The sequence below is a fragment of the Acartia tonsa genome, chromosome 11 (assembly GCF_053477335.1).
Source record: "Acartia tonsa isolate MP-2025a chromosome 11, ASM5347733v1, whole genome shotgun sequence".
Taxonomy (NCBI): Eukaryota; Metazoa; Arthropoda; class Copepoda; order Calanoida; family Acartiidae; genus Acartia; species Acartia tonsa.
The window spans coordinates 30,748,722-30,764,243 of NC_137270.1; the positions used below are offsets into that span (position 1 = coordinate 30,748,722).

General features: G+C 31.8%; 1 protein-coding gene and 1 long non-coding RNA gene across 4 annotated transcripts in view; one reads left to right on the plus strand and one right to left on the minus strand.

Annotated features, from left to right (window-relative positions):
• Positions 1–443: 443 nt before the first annotated feature.
• Pask (PAS domain containing serine/threonine kinase) overlaps positions 444–15,522 on the minus strand; it is a 41,219-nt gene continuing 26,140 nt past the window's right edge. The window contains exons 18-33 of one of the 3 annotated variants that reach the window (XM_080177278.1): positions 14,872–14,941; positions 12,910–12,988; positions 12,610–12,704; positions 10,212–10,265; positions 9,797–9,898; positions 9,316–9,361; positions 8,767–8,869; positions 7,644–7,721; positions 6,521–6,663; positions 5,921–5,969; positions 5,551–5,647; positions 4,873–5,006; positions 4,445–4,576; positions 3,870–3,953; positions 1,378–1,448; positions 444–897 (exon numbers count right to left, since the gene is read on the minus strand). In XM_080177278.1, coding sequence (XP_080033404.1) covers positions 888–897; positions 1,378–1,448; positions 3,870–3,953; positions 4,445–4,576; positions 4,873–5,006; positions 5,551–5,647; positions 5,921–5,969; positions 6,521–6,663; positions 7,644–7,721; positions 8,767–8,869; positions 9,316–9,361; positions 9,797–9,898; positions 10,212–10,265; positions 12,610–12,704; positions 12,910–12,988; positions 14,872–14,941 — 1,347 coding nt within the window. In that variant the 3' untranslated portion in view covers positions 444–887. Of the gene's footprint in view, positions 898–1,377; positions 1,558–3,869; positions 3,954–4,444; positions 4,577–4,872; positions 5,007–5,550; positions 5,648–5,920; positions 5,970–6,520; positions 6,664–7,643; positions 7,722–8,766; positions 8,870–9,315; positions 9,362–9,796; positions 9,899–10,211; positions 10,266–12,609; positions 12,705–12,909; positions 12,989–14,871; positions 14,942–15,522 lie in introns of those variants that run through there. The other 2 variants (XM_080177277.1, XM_080177276.1) reach the window with 2 other exon arrangements.
• On the plus strand, positions 11,952–12,599 carry LOC145332312 (uncharacterized). The gene is made up of 3 exons (XR_013884130.1): positions 11,952–12,067; positions 12,205–12,268; positions 12,423–12,599. It is a non-coding gene; the product is annotated as an uncharacterized LOC145332312 (long non-coding RNA).

The window sequence follows — 15,522 nt, forward strand, 5'->3', positions numbered from 1 at the left end:
GGGCGGCGGCTTTTTTTGCGGGAACTGCGGGTAAGTCGCGGTTTTCCTTTAAAATTATTGTTCCTCTAGTAATTACTGATTAATTTTAAAAAGTTTTACTCAATTATCTTTAATAGTAATGGAATAACAGAGAAATTAAGATTGCTGTTATGGTTTGTAATTCCCCCCCCCCCCCTCAAATTTAGGTTTTACAGGCAATTTTCAGATTAAAAATTTTTAAAGTTGCGCTACCGACCCCACTCTGGAAACTTCACTTAAAGTTGTATTATATTCTCAAAATTTAGAATCATATATGGTTTGGTATGGGGTCGGTAGCGCAACTAGTAGTAAAATGAGGAAAACTAATTTTTTTTGCTAAATTTTTCAGTAAAAAAATGACGAAATTTTTTTCATAAATTTACTTTCAAAGCATAAAATTAACACTTTTAAGGTAAAATATATAGTAAAAATGTTTTTATTTATTGATTTGGTATATATATTTGTAAAGAATATGAACGAAATTAGTTTTTAATAGATATTTATGCAAAAAAAAATTATTTTTCATATCTAGGTAGAAAATAAAAAGTAGATTTTTGACCTTCAAAAAATATTGATTTGACCCAACTTTGAATTAAAAAAAAACTTAGTTCCAAACGTTATTTTTTCTTTTCCTTGTCCATTATGCATGGGCTGGGGTATGTAAATCAATAATATCAAGTTAAAATAAGAAAATTTGATCATGACTTTTTTGCCAAATTTCCACCCTTAGACCGTTGTGTATAGAAATTATATTCATTTTAAATGCAGAACAAATAATATACATGTATGTATTACTTTTGAGTATGTTTCTGTTTCAATCAAATATCTTGGTTATTTCTACAACACATTGGTACTGGAAATTTAAATAGTTATCTACCCCCTATAAAATAATGAACAATTTAATTATTTATTTAATCAATTTTATGTGCCATTCTATAACTTTATCTCTGTCTTAGTTCTAAGTTTTAATGAATAAGAAAAAATAAGAGAATTAGAAGTTTTTTCATCTAGACCTGAGAAGGAGAACTCAAAGTTAAACTTACTTCCGGTTAAATAGCATAAAACCTAACGAAAATAAAAAAGTGAGCGACTTCAAAAAGCTTAATTGCAGGACAAAAAAGTGGAATAAATAAGTCTAAAGTGAATTTTCGCCCATAGTTTTTAGGGGAGGGTGAGGAAGGTTATACAATTAAAATAGTCTAACCCCAGCCCCCCACCCATTAAGAAATTTATGAAACTTTCTTGAAAAGTACAACCAATGCAGTCCAGTAATTTTTCTACAGACCAAAAAACTTAATACTTTATATTATAGAATGTTTATAAATCAAAGGAAAAGATTAAAATTATGAATTGTTCATTCCTGGCACGGGTTGGTTGTCTGCAGGATCTATACAGCTGTCTTCCATACTTTCCTCTCCCTCTTCTGAGATCTTAATATACAAATAATTATTGTCAGGTATTGTTATCTCCTGGTACAGGTTGGATGTCTGCAGGATCTGTACAGCTGTCTTCCATACTTTCCTCTCCCCCTTCTGAGATCTTAATATACAAATTGTTATCTCCTGGTACAGGTAGGTTGTCTATAGGCTCTATATAAATATTCAATGAATTTTCTCGTGAAGATTCCTATGACCAATAAAAATCTAAGAACTACTCGTTTTTATATATGCTTCGCTCCTAGCCTCTAGGGGAGGGCGATGTAGATCAGGAAAAAAGCATAAAACCACCTAAGAACATTTACAAATCTTTCCTGAGAAATAATCAATTGGGACTAGCAGTTTCTGGGATTTTTAGCTTCAAACACAAAAAAACTAATATATGAGAGAAATAAGATTTCTCAGCAACTATTCAAGGTGTACGTCTGAAAATTCGTCTAGAGAATATCAATGCCGATGAGAATCTACACTCTAACTTACTGTGTACGACCATTTGTATTAAATAAGGGGGGGGGGGTTTTTAATGCAACCATCTCGTAATCAATGATTAAATGGCACTTAGAATTCGAATTTTGATCTGAAATTTTGCATGAATAATCCTTGGTAGGTCTAAATTCCCTAATTCGAACAAAAAGTTGGAAAAGTAACGGCTAACTGCTGGCGGCTCAGCCGTTTTTCCATTTTTTGGGTCTCTTAAAAGCAAATTAGTCACGAAACCTCTCTCAACATAATACTTTTTTTGCTCAAGAACCTTATAAAACGGTTCTAGCCGGTTGCTGTTGGTACAAGAAACTTTAAAAATGGCTATTGCTATCATTTTACATGAATTAAACCAAAAATATGTTTTAAAAAGTTGATTCCTACGTAATTAATGATGAATTTGCCCTGAAAATAGGCAAAAAGCGGCTAAACGGCTGAGCCGCCAGCCGTTGCTTTTCCAACTTTTTGTTCGATTTAGGGAAAATAGACCTACCAAGGATTACCCATGAAAAATTTCAGATCGAAATTCGAATTCTAAGTTCCATTTAATCACTGATTACGAGATGGTTGCATTAAAAAACCCCCCCTTTTCTTTTTATAATATCCGCTAATTTTGAATTGTTGCTCTTTTTCCTTAAACAAATAAAGTATCAGTGTAAACACTATCATTTAAATTGAAATCTTCTTCCTTTCTCTCTTATGATTTTCCTCACACCCTAGTAAATCGCTGTGCACGCCACTGTTAATAGTAAACATACTATTCCTAGAAAAATTCCATGGAAAAAGCTCTACGAAACAAAATAGGTTTAAGCTTGTGACGTACATTGGTAAATTCTGTAAAACTCTATTACATCATTCTATGATGATTCTGTATTACGTTTATATTGTAAACAACTTCAGAGAATAGGATAATATTTTCACCGATTTAAATTAATTTGAATTCAGATATGCTGAATTAAAAAAATGAATACATCCAAGATAATTAAGAAGCCTAACCCGTTTAAGTTTTACAGTATCGCTTCGAAACCGAATAATATCCGCTGTATTAGAACCGGTTCTCCGCCATACTGAAAAACTGTGTATAGCATCTCGGATCTAGCAAAACTGGTTTTAATCTTATAAATGTACATTTTTATATCCGCAGAAAGCTGTTTATTTTACGATGCGATAAATAACTATTCCAACCCCCCCCCCCCTTCCTTAACTTATTAAGATTTAAAGTTTAGAGCATTGTTACTACAAAATAAGTAGGAGAAAAAAGAAATATAACTACGCAAACACATAAACAATAAAAAAAATTAATTGTAATCAATGAAATTCTATCTCTGTTTGTGTGTGTAATTCTTTAGATATAAATAGAATTGTTTTAACACACCCATATAAAATCAGAGAGAGAAGGGATTATGGGCTTTTTATTACATAGGTTCCCAACGTTTTATAACAACGTTTTCTTATTCACTGGCTTATCAATTTTGGGGACTTTTAATGAATCGTGATTGGTTGGTTTATTAAATTGAGTGCCCATACGTTACAACCAATAATCTACAGAAGGAATAATTTTGTGTTTTAACATTGGGAATGTACATCAAAATGTCGGCCATTGTCTTATCCCTTTAGATCCCTGATATAATATATATACGCAAATAGGTGTGCCGGCATTTTCGCATTTCATCATTGCATTTTATAATTACAGTAAAACACAATCATCTATTAATAAAACAAAGTAAAACGATGTCTGTCTGAAGCTTAAGATCTCAGTAACCACTGTACCGATTGAGGTCTTCTCAGGGAATTAAAGCTACTGGTCTTGCAGTGGTTCTAAGCTATTTTCACAAAAGCTATTTTTACCCTACTTTTTTGGGGCATAATCAACACGACCGACAATCACCTTATTTTGTAGAGCAACTGCTAATAGCTTCTATTAATAATCCTAACCTGTGAAGTTAAGTCTCTAGGAGTTGGATTTTCTGTGTAATATTTGATAGGGTTGATTTCATACTCATGACAGGGTATTACCTCCTAAAAATAAATACATAAAATGTTTGTTTTTTTAAGTATAGTTTCGAAACCGATTAATTTCCGTTTGGTTAGAAACGGATGTTCTCCACCATACCGTAAAATCATGTATAGCATCGTATTACAGATAATTGTTCACAAATATTAAAAGAAAAATCATAAAATTGATTCCAGTTGTGCTGGACTAGTTCTCGGCCCCTAAGGGCTAGAAAAACTATTTTTAATCTTACATTTTAATCTGTGAAAGATGTCTATAATACGATGCGATAAATAACAATTCTCTCTATAATTAGGGAGTGTCTGTAATTCGTAACGGACAGCACTAGCTTCATTTGTTAACCGTCATGGTAATTGTACATTGCATTTTGAAGATATCTTTAACAAAAAAAGTTTAATCAAGGGAGCGTAGCAACTCTTTAACTAACTACATTGATTTTTACCTGTCATGTTAATTGAAGTATATTTTTCCTTTACAAAAATTTCATAGGTTTTACCTGAATTTTATAATCCTCTAGGTTACATGCCTGTTTGACCCATGCATGCTCCCTGATGTACCACAGGCTTGCCCTAGCGGCTGGGTCGGGGTTCAGAATGGATTCTATCAACTCCATCAATTCAGGAGATATCTAGAAAGATTAATGGATAGATAGATAGATTGGTAGAAAGATGGATAAAGGGATAAAAATGCAATATTTTTCAAAGACAGAGGGTAAAATAAACCGATTGAATAAAAAGCTTCCACAATAGACTCATTATCCTAGATTGTCAGACACAATAATCTGACCAAAGTAAAAAGAAATTAAAAACGCCCGTTCGTACCAAATCAATAATGTGATGGGACTGTTCCTACTCTTGGACCAATTACGTGAGTCTTTTTACAGACTTTCTATATATATGGCGTACTTATAATGTATAATATTACCTCATGGTGTGGTGGGTGTAGTTCAGCCCTGACAGTATCTGCCACATCGTAGAAAGGATTCTCCCCATAGATGAGAATATATAGAAGGACACCAAGGGCCCAGGCCTCTACCTGCTCTCCGTCATATGGATGTCCTTCAAATAAGATTAATTTCTTGTAAAGCAGATACATTATTATGTCCCGTCATTATAAGAAGATAAGTAGTCCAGGTGATATTGGACAATTTTGCCTTGAATCTGATCTTCTTGGCTGCTATTCAAGAAAGATGTTTATGATTTCTAATAGGCTTTTTTTCTTTACATTTCTTTTTCCGTTAATTCTTTAAAGATGGGAATAATATAAAAACTTTTTTTTTATTGCTATTTGAGATAGATATTAAAATTGCTTGTTTAGATTTTAATGACAATCAACTATAAGAATTTTAAAGTATAATCTAGACAATTATTTGCATAGGTGTTGATGACCCTTTTCGTCTGCTAGCAAAATACCTTCTGGTCTTTTGTAGGGACTTTATTTACATTACCGACGCTATCAGCTGATTTCAAAGACCAAATACAAAGTCGATACAGGGTCTTCCCCGCCCTGTGGGCATAGTTACATTTAGCTCAAGCCACCTCTTTTCTTTTACTTAAATAATAAAGTAATTTTTTGTCAGGCCTGCATTAAATACTGTCTTACCTTTTAGAACTTCAGGAGCACAGTATTCCACAGTTCCATAGAAAGTAATGAACTTCTGTCCAGATTGAAATACGGTGGCTGATCCAAAGTCTATGATCTAAATTTGTTTTGAAATATCTAACAGATGCGCCAGTTCTATTTCTTATCTTAGTGTATTTTAGAATTGCCCTATTAAAATGAATCTTTGTTTAATCATATATTGTGTGGTCCAAGCTCGAACCCGACACCTTCCGACAACAAGCAGACACGCTAACATTTACATTAAACATTAAATATACCACATTACAGACAGACAAACTAACACTTGCTTGAAATGCTTCGCTGTAAAATTGAAAAAAAAAATTATTTTGATTTGTGTTGAGATATTTTCCTGAATATCAAACTTGTTGTTGATGATAACATTCTCATCTTTAATATCCCTAAATAGAAAATAATGTTTGGTGTTTCACACAAATTAAAAATAAGGGGGGGGGGAGTTATATGTCTGTCTATCTATTTATCTATCTTGCCTTGCAATGTAGAAACTCCTTATATCTAATCAAAACTATCACTGTATATATATACTAGCGGCTACGCCCCTAGAGGCCTCTAGGGGCACTTGAGGAGGAGAGAGTCGAATTTAATAATTAAATTTCTTATTTTATATTTTAAAAGAAAAAGTAAAAAAAATTTTTTTTTTTTGGGGGGGGTTCTTCTTTCCTCATTTTTAGTTTTAGTTAAAAAAATGAAAAAAAAAAAAAAAATTGGGGGGGGGGGGGGATTTTTCATTTTTTGGGGGGGTTGGGGGTGTCCCACCCCCCAAGAAAATAGTTATAAACCTTCCCAGGACCTATGAGAAGCTACCCTGTTAAGGAGAACCCAATCGGTTCAGCGGTTAGCGAGATCCTTCGGTAAAAACACACAAACACATAGACATCCTGTTACTTTAGTATAAGGATAATATCTTTCCTTTTTTATCTATCTATGTTACCTATGCAGTATTCCCTTGGCATGTAGATACCCAACTCCTTCTACGACTTGCTGGTATATATGACTGGCTAAGGATTCCTCCATGATAGGGTTTCTGTCAATAAACTCAAATAAATCCATATCTCCATGCTTCGCCATTACCATCTACAACAAGCATAGTCATTTCTCAAGTGGTGGAGCCCATAGCATCTCAAAACTCTAAATTTGAGGATTGAAAAAATAGCCTAAAACCAACCCAAGACTTAAATATAACAATAAAATCATCTAAATCCTTGCAAGGACCAATAGGTTCAGAATTCATTGTTATATTTACCTTCATACAAAAAAAAATTATCTGTTCAATTTTAGGGTAATAGTAGGTAATCGATATATTATTAATTAGATGTTGCACCACATTTATATGTACTCGCAATAAAATACTCGCAGCTGGCTAAGAAAAGACACTCCCTCTGGATGAACTAACTGACTAATAAGTGAGTACCCTATTAACAAGCTAAATTGACGACTAATTATCCCCTGTCAATATATATCCACGTATTCCATATTCATTGAAATAGTGCACACATACAAAAATTGGTAAAGAAATAATAAAAATAAAATACGTGAATTGCGCAAATGGATAATAAAAGGTATTTAATGATTGACTGATGCATTAAAATATTTTTTCCTTGATATTATGTTATGACATCATATTAAGCTGGATTTACATCATTTTTTTTGTTTAATAATGATATTCTTATAAAAAATAAGCATATTAAATATAAAAAAAGGAAAACAGGATCAATAAAAGCGAAAATCTGAAATTAAACGGTAGAATAAACGAACATGAACGTGTCTAACTATTACAAAAAATCATCATGCAAAGTTTTAATTCGATAGGACAACCCTAACATGCCGAAATTAACGATAAAAGCTAACCATTACGTAGTGACTGACTCACGAACAGAAGCACGTATCGATCCAAATTATAAAAAAGCTTTGCATTTTAAAATATTAATTCCAATGCTACCCTGAAATGGCAGAAGACAACAAAAAGTGTATTAATGATCCAGTCATTTAGTTAACAGACATATCAGTGTATTGATATTGTTATAGAGTAGCAGTGCTCTTTTAAAAAACTTTACCTGCACGACAAATAGATTGGTAAAGACATCATAAAGTTTCACAATGTTCGGGTGATTTAGCGCAGATAATAAACTTGCCTAAGAAAAAAAATATCATTTAACATTACAAAACTTTTCATTATGCTTTTTTTCAATTTATGTAGGAAATCTTAAATTTTAACGATGATAAATCATATCTATAATACAAAGTAGCTTGATGTCTGTCCGTCTGTCTGTCCCTTAAGATCTCGGTAACCACTGAACTGATCGGATTCTACTTTTCAGGGAATATACCTACTGGTCCTGTGGTGGTTTTAGGCTATTTTCTTGGGGGGTGGAACACCCCCAACCCCCCCAAAAATAAAAAAAATCCAACCCCCCAAATTTCTTTTTTTACATTTTTTGTAAAATCTCAGTAACTGCTGATCAAATTGGGCTCTACCCTTCTGGGAATGTACCTACTGGTCCTCTGGTGGTTTTAAGCTATTTTCTTGGGGGGTGGGACACCCCAACCCCCCCCAAAATAAAAAAAATCCCCACTTCCAAAATTTTTTTTCAATTTTTTTAAAACAAAAACCAGTAATTGGGGTGGGGGAACCCCACTGCAACATGGGGCGAATTGAAATTTTTGTGTATACGGCAAACAACCTGGGTTTAATTTGTACAAATTAAAATTTTTGTGCATAAAGCGCACAACCTGGGTTTAATTTTACCACAGAGTAATTAAACAAAGAATAATTTTTTGAATATTGACTTCCCAAAACTATATAGGGCGAAGCCCCTATAGGCTAGGGGCGAAGCCACTAGTATGTTAAAAAGTATAGACGACAAACAATATTTGTTTTGTAAATACTCATTTCTCATGGGAATATTTAAAACCTACCGTCATCTATCTTTATTAGGAACCGAGAAAAAGAGTGAAGGTTCTCTGAAGTTAAGTTTCAGATGCATATTAATATTTGAAGTGAGATTTTTTTGAGCTATGCAATCTGTGTTATTACTTTGTGTGTGTTACTTTAGAAACACAAATAAAAATTACTTTGGAATAGAACATAAGCGCATAAGCGGTTATACACAACCATAATGGCCGGACAGGTTAACTTATAGAGTAGCTCTGTAAGGTATTAAAAATAAAATTGCATACCTCAAAAGGAAGTTTGATACCAGATTCGTCTGTGACCCAATTTTCTTTGATAATTTTTCTCTTACAGATAAACTTCACTACCACCAGCTCTTTGTCACATTTTCTATAGGAAAAGGGTATCTTAATATCTATGTGGTGTTGGAGCGAAGCTATTCTAAAATTCACCTACCTTATCTGTGCGTCTGTCTGTAACTTATTTGTTTCTACACTGCAAAGTTGGGACATGATATATATGAGAAATGTCGTGCAATCAAAGAATTCATTGGTAGTTTAGCAACATAAATATGTGTAAACGATTAAAGTTAATTTGAAGAAAAATCCGTTTTATGTTCAAGATTCAGAATACAAATTTTACCTAATAGTTTCAGCATTACTTTAGCATTAATTTTACCTAATAGTTTTAGCATTACTTGAGCATTAATTTTACCTAATAGTTTCAGCATTACTTTAATTTTATTTTCATGTTAGAAATCGAATTGCAATTTTAATTTGGATTTGTGACACCTTGACTTGAGAATAGTGTTTAATAGAATAAATTTGACTACTAACCTATAAGCAGATTTCACACAACCAAAAGCTCCTTTACCCAGCTGATCTAAAAAATCATAAGGTAAAATATTATAGAGTTGCTACGCCTTCAAATAACATGACTTACATAATAACAGGAAAATAAATAAGAAATATAGAAGGTCTTTAATTTAAGAACATATGCAGATGGTACTCCAATTAAACACGGACGTTCGAATTCTCTGGTAATGAATAAGAGATATTTTAAACTATTCTTAAAAGAAATCTACAAGATTGGGTAGGTAATAGAATAGGTAGAATAGGGGAAAGTTTGTCGTTAATTTAGATTACTAATATGAACTCAAAATGGGTTGGGTTTGTAGATATCATTATTTCAGCCAGCTGCGAATATCACTTTATTTGAGTAAATAAAAACCTGGTGAAACATCTAAGTAATAATATATCGATTTCGTCAAGATAAGGACGTGAAAAAGAAAATCTGGAGATTGAAAACTGCCCTTACCTAAGGTATGATATTTATCTGAGTATTGTCCCTCTGTAAGGCTGGCAAGGGATAAATCCTGCAGGGCCTCCAAGCATACAGAACTGTTCCCTTGGGATACTGCTGATACATTTCATGATTTTAGATATTCTAAATATTCTAAAAGACACATATTACTTAGTAAACACCCAGAGATTTAAGGGGATAAGACAATGGCCGATAAATTGATGTACATACCCAATGATAATACACAAAATTTCTTTTGAATAAAGTAATAAGTAGGTCCCTTCCTTATTTTCAATTTTTGAAGAAGAAAAAAACCCTACGGGGCGGAAAACAAGGATGATTACCTCTGCGGGGCTTTCACAATCTAAGGAAAAACTTGTGGAGTTTGTTCGCTTAAAAGTTAATATTTAAAAATAAATCAATAAATTTCCTATGGATTCGTCATGTCTTGAGTCTGTGTAGTCACATTTACTTGAATTCTCAACTAGATAGTTCAATTCATAACTTTTATTTCATTTAAATGATTAACAATTGTAATTGTTATAAATAAAGAAAATACACAGCTCCCAAAGCCAATAGCGCGCAGAAAGGAATGTAAGAGGTAAATCATAACGTGGGGGACATTTTTTTCGCGTATTTTAGTAAATTTTCCTCAAGCTTCCGGTCAAATGTGCTTATTAGGCCAAACTGTTCCTTATATTGACCAAACGCATAAATAAGGTCAGTGTGACATTAAAAGCGCATTTGACTAAAAGATTGCACCCAACTTAACGGAATAACGCGAAAAAATACCCCCTTTTTTAAAGCATTGATGTGTCAAAAAAGGCTAAAACCTATGGCAATGTTAGAGTAGAGAAAAATTCTCTTGTTTTAAGTTATTTTTAGTGTTGTATAACTATTTTTTATTTAAAATATAATTTTGTAACCGCCATGAATAGAATATAGAATTACAACTGATATTTAAATTTCCGTTTAACAATGTAAGTTGTAACCTTTGTCAATAATACCTCACTGGAGTAATAGATTTACTATCCAAGATTACCAATCAGAAAAAAATCGGATCATGGAAAGAAAATAAAGTAGCAGGTTTCGTCGTGCTTTCACAGTAGCTTTGATGGGTTATTTTAGGTTAGGTTAGATAAATGTTTATAATTGCCCAGCAGGGTTAGGAAAGAGGCTTCAAAGGGTAATACCCCCGCAGGGGCTAATTATAGAAGAGAGGCTACTGTGAAAATACGACAAAACCCGCTACTTTGTTTCCTTACCATGATCCAAAAATCCAAATATTATTTAATTCCATTTTACGAGCAACGAACCCTGACAAAGCTATATCCTAAAATATCAATTTCTAATATGGATAAAATAAAAAAGTCTGCCTTTAATACTAATAATGTGGCCGTTTTCTTTCCTAATGGTCCATACAATGCAATGGATTGAATATCTAAACGCATTTTTTTTCTATTTTAAAATTTAAAATGAATGAACTTGAATTTAAAAAAAATTCACCCTTGAATTTTCAAACTCGCATAAAGTACCTGTCTTTGCTTCTTTGTGCTGGATAAGCCACAAACCTAAATGTTTCAATGTTAAGGAAAGAAAACGAGCACCCCTCCTGGTCAACTATTCATCTGTACCTGTAACTCTGCCTGTACCATGAAGATGTTATAGTAAATTTATTTAATATATTTTCTTTCTTTCTGTTTAAATTACAAAAAATATTAGCAAAATTTTAAAACTTATCAAACCATTTCAGAAAGATAATTCAATTTTTAACTCCGTGTAGCCACCTCATGTTCCATAGCTGGCTCAAGACCGAAAATGAAAAGTAAGCTTTCTTATAAAAAAATTGTAATACAAAATTTCCTTAATTTTTAATTCAAGTGAACAATTATCAAATTTTGTTATTAATTTAGAATGTGACTGCCATATGAAAGATTGTGTAGCTGCATTAAATTAATCTATCTTATTGCAAGAAGTGCTTGGTTGCATAAGAATCAAGGTAACTACCTATAGTACCTACCTAAAAGAACATTTATAAACTTTTTAATAATTTGTTACTGTGTTCTTAAAAAGAAATCAATATTTAGACTACAAGCTGTGTACCTGAAAAGCTGGTCAAATAATTGTTAACTGTGTACCTATAAGGTAATAATCAAATAAAAATGTATTTTTTATCATTAATTTTATATCATTAAAATCTTAGCCTAAACATATTATTCAATTTAGATGTTTGTTGTGCTGTACCTGATATTTTTGTTGGCATAGCAGCCTTCTTACCCTTCTCTGGTAAATATTTAATAAAGAAAAATTCAAATTCAAATACCCAGAGATAGTTAAATTTTAATAAAAAAGAAAAGAAAAAAATATTTAATTTTTTTTAAAAAATTCTTTTTTTTATAACTGCATGCTCTTTTCTTTTTTAGTCATTACGAGCGCAGTGTGTTTGAGTAAAATTACCAACCCAGGCAACTTAATATACCCCCAGAGGTAAATTTATTATTGTATATGCATTTTATGTTTTAAGCTCCAAGTTTATTCCATAGTGTAATACTTCACAAATTTATTTTATCATCTATTCTTTTAAATTTTTATATTTTAATTTTTATATTATCCTTTTACAAAACATAAATTCTTTTTTTAGTTTTGTGAAAGCATAGCTGAGATGTTCTTCTTCTATTTCAAAGTTAAAATACTGTCCACAGACAATGTTAACCATGCCTGTTCCTTTTCCACCGGAGCTGCCTGCTGAAGCAGGGCGGATGCAACCCTCCTACAAATTCCCAGGTTGCACATTCTTTCACTCTGTACATGAGTTATGAAAAAAATGCCTAGAGAAGAAGTAAGAGTGATGTTGTTGTGAGTTTTGGCGGCAATATCTTCACTGTCACGTGATAACCATACACAGTATACGTCTTCTTTTTCCCTAGACAAAAATTCCCCCTTTAATGGGTAAATAAAACTTTAAAGACAAAATTGTCCTTTCAAATAAAAATTTACATGACAGTTATGAATGTATTGTATTATAATTATTTAACATTATAAAAATAATATTACTGACTATTTAGCTTAGTTGTAATAATCACAAAATTGTAATTGTTATTTTAAATAACTGAAATACTAAATCTTACTTTAAGCTAATTTTCTTGACTTGGTACAGGGATGAAATGTCTGTGCCGTTTTTGTGCCGCGCCAGTCCGAAAAAGCAACCTAGAAAACTTAAACTTAATAGGTAAAAGTTTATTTTAAGAAAACTTTTCTTTTAAGAAGTCATACCTGAGATTATAATCTAGATTTTTTAACTAAATATTGTCAAAATCAATCAATCTAATACAGCACAAAATGCGCCAACCATTGATTTGTATGCCAATATACAACACCTTTGAAAACTTTAAAAATTGCAGAAGTTGAGAAATACCTTATATTGTTGGGGGGTGGGTGCATGCCAACACCCATTTACATTTTATAATTTGGAAAACGGAAATCCAAGCTTTTTATTCAGAGAAGGGTAAAATGAGGCGTTTCACAGTGTGGGGGTGTAAGTAAATACCCCTTTACCCCAACCTTAGACGTATATGAATGGGAAGGTTTTTTTAATAACCCCCTCATAACTTAAACCTCCAGACAAACCCCTTTGCACTTTGATGATTGTATTTATATAACCAAAAATTATATAATAAAAAATCTTTGAACGTAATCAATTCTTCGTAAATTGATATTTTTCCACCTAGCTTTTTTTCCCAAACATGTTCACAGAAAATGTTATATTTGAGTTTGTTTATGTTTCAAGAGTTTTGTTTTCCAGTGAAAATGGTAAAAATAAACAAAGATAAGAAGTAAAAAAGTTTTATTTTTCACCTATATTCTACAAACATGAATAAAATAATATTTATATTTTTTTCTCTAGAAAATGAAAATTTTTATGAGTAAAATGTAAACAAAAAATCAAAAATGGCGCCTACAATAAATTCGGATACTTTCAGGAGGGAGAGGATATTCGACTGATAACTTAAGTTTTACAAACAAGTTCTCTAATTCGTTGGCTAAAAACTTTTATTAAATCTTAATTGATTGGTGAGTTCAAAATAGCAATGTCAAAACTATTTTAACAATAATTCTATTCCACAGTATGTTTAATTTTGTTTATCATCATTGAGAATGTATGTAAATCAATTTACAGTCCTTTATCTAAATTCTAACCCTTTAGAAAGCATTGTTGGAAGAAAGGGGGGGGGGGGATCTCTACTTCCCATAAAAGGCTAAGATGAAAGCCGTTGGTTACAAACAATCATTGTTTAAAAAAATGAAATTTAAGATCTTTTAAAGAGGTATATTTGCTATTTTTACTTAAAAACAATGCATTTTGTGCAAATAGTAACAGTTGAGGACACTTTTTACAAGAAAAATATAAGTAACTAGGTAACCTGTAGTAAAGAATTAAGAAAATTCTACAAGATAAATTTAAAAAAAATATCTTTAAGATTTTACTCAGGGAGGGAGGGGACATTGGGCTGTTTATCACACTATTCCCCAAAGTTTTATAATAACATTTTCTTATTCTTTGGCTTAACAACTTTGGGGACTTTTTATGGAATTTCATTCGTTGGTTTATTAAGTTGAGTGTCCAAACGTGTCAACCACTAATATAACAGAAGGGGTAATTTATTGAGGATGTACATCAATTTATCGGCAATTGCCTTATCCATTTAGTTTCCTAGATTTCACAGGACATTCCCCGAATGGAAATATTAAAACACAATTTTTTATATTTCTTATCACTGTTTGTTTGTAATTGGAAAGATGACAACAAAAATAGGAAAACAAGATTATATAATATTACATAACCACATATATAAACAAACAAGAATCACAAAATCCATAAAAAAAACGATTTAAAACGCATTTGTTTAAAAACTAATAGAATAATTGGGGTGGAGGGAGGGTGATAGATAACTAAACCTTTCTAACATATTTTTTTTTTATTTTTAAATATTTATTTTTGTAGCCCGACTGACAGACCGACAACTTATTGAAAGACTAACTAATTCTCTACTTGTAGTGTAGCTTCTCTAGAATTATATTTCATTGTCCACCTGTAGGAAGGGAGGAAGAATTGTCATCAAAACTTTGTCTGTTGGCGTGCTCTCCAAATAAATTTCTCTCCTTAATATATAAAATTGCATATTGACATTCATATAACCATGGATCTGAAATAAGACAATAGCCGATAAATTGATGTACAATACATCTCAAATGATGATACTGAGATACACAAAACTACCCCTTCTGTAAATTAAAATTAGTTGTTGAAACGTTTGAACACTTAACTTAATGAAACAACCAATCAAAATTCACTAAAGTCCCCAAAGTTGTTAAGCCAACGAATAAGAAAACGTTATTATAAACTTTGGATACTAGAGTAATAAACAGCCCATTTTTCCCTCTCTCTCTGCGTAAAACTTAAAACTTAGCTATTCGTTAGGGTAAGGCTTAAATATATACGGCCGGACATAAAAAAAAACAAGGATGACAACATCCATAAGTAGCGAATCTCAAGAATTTGAATGGGCATCGGAAAAAATTAGCTTTAGAGCAGTTTCATAAAAAGAAATTGATAATCACAAACCTTTAAAAAAATTAAAAATCTAGGAATTAATCAAGCACCACGATTAATAGAAAAATCTTAAGAAAACTATGTGAAAATTTGAGGAATGTGAACTTATCTAATTCATGAAAGTTCAGCC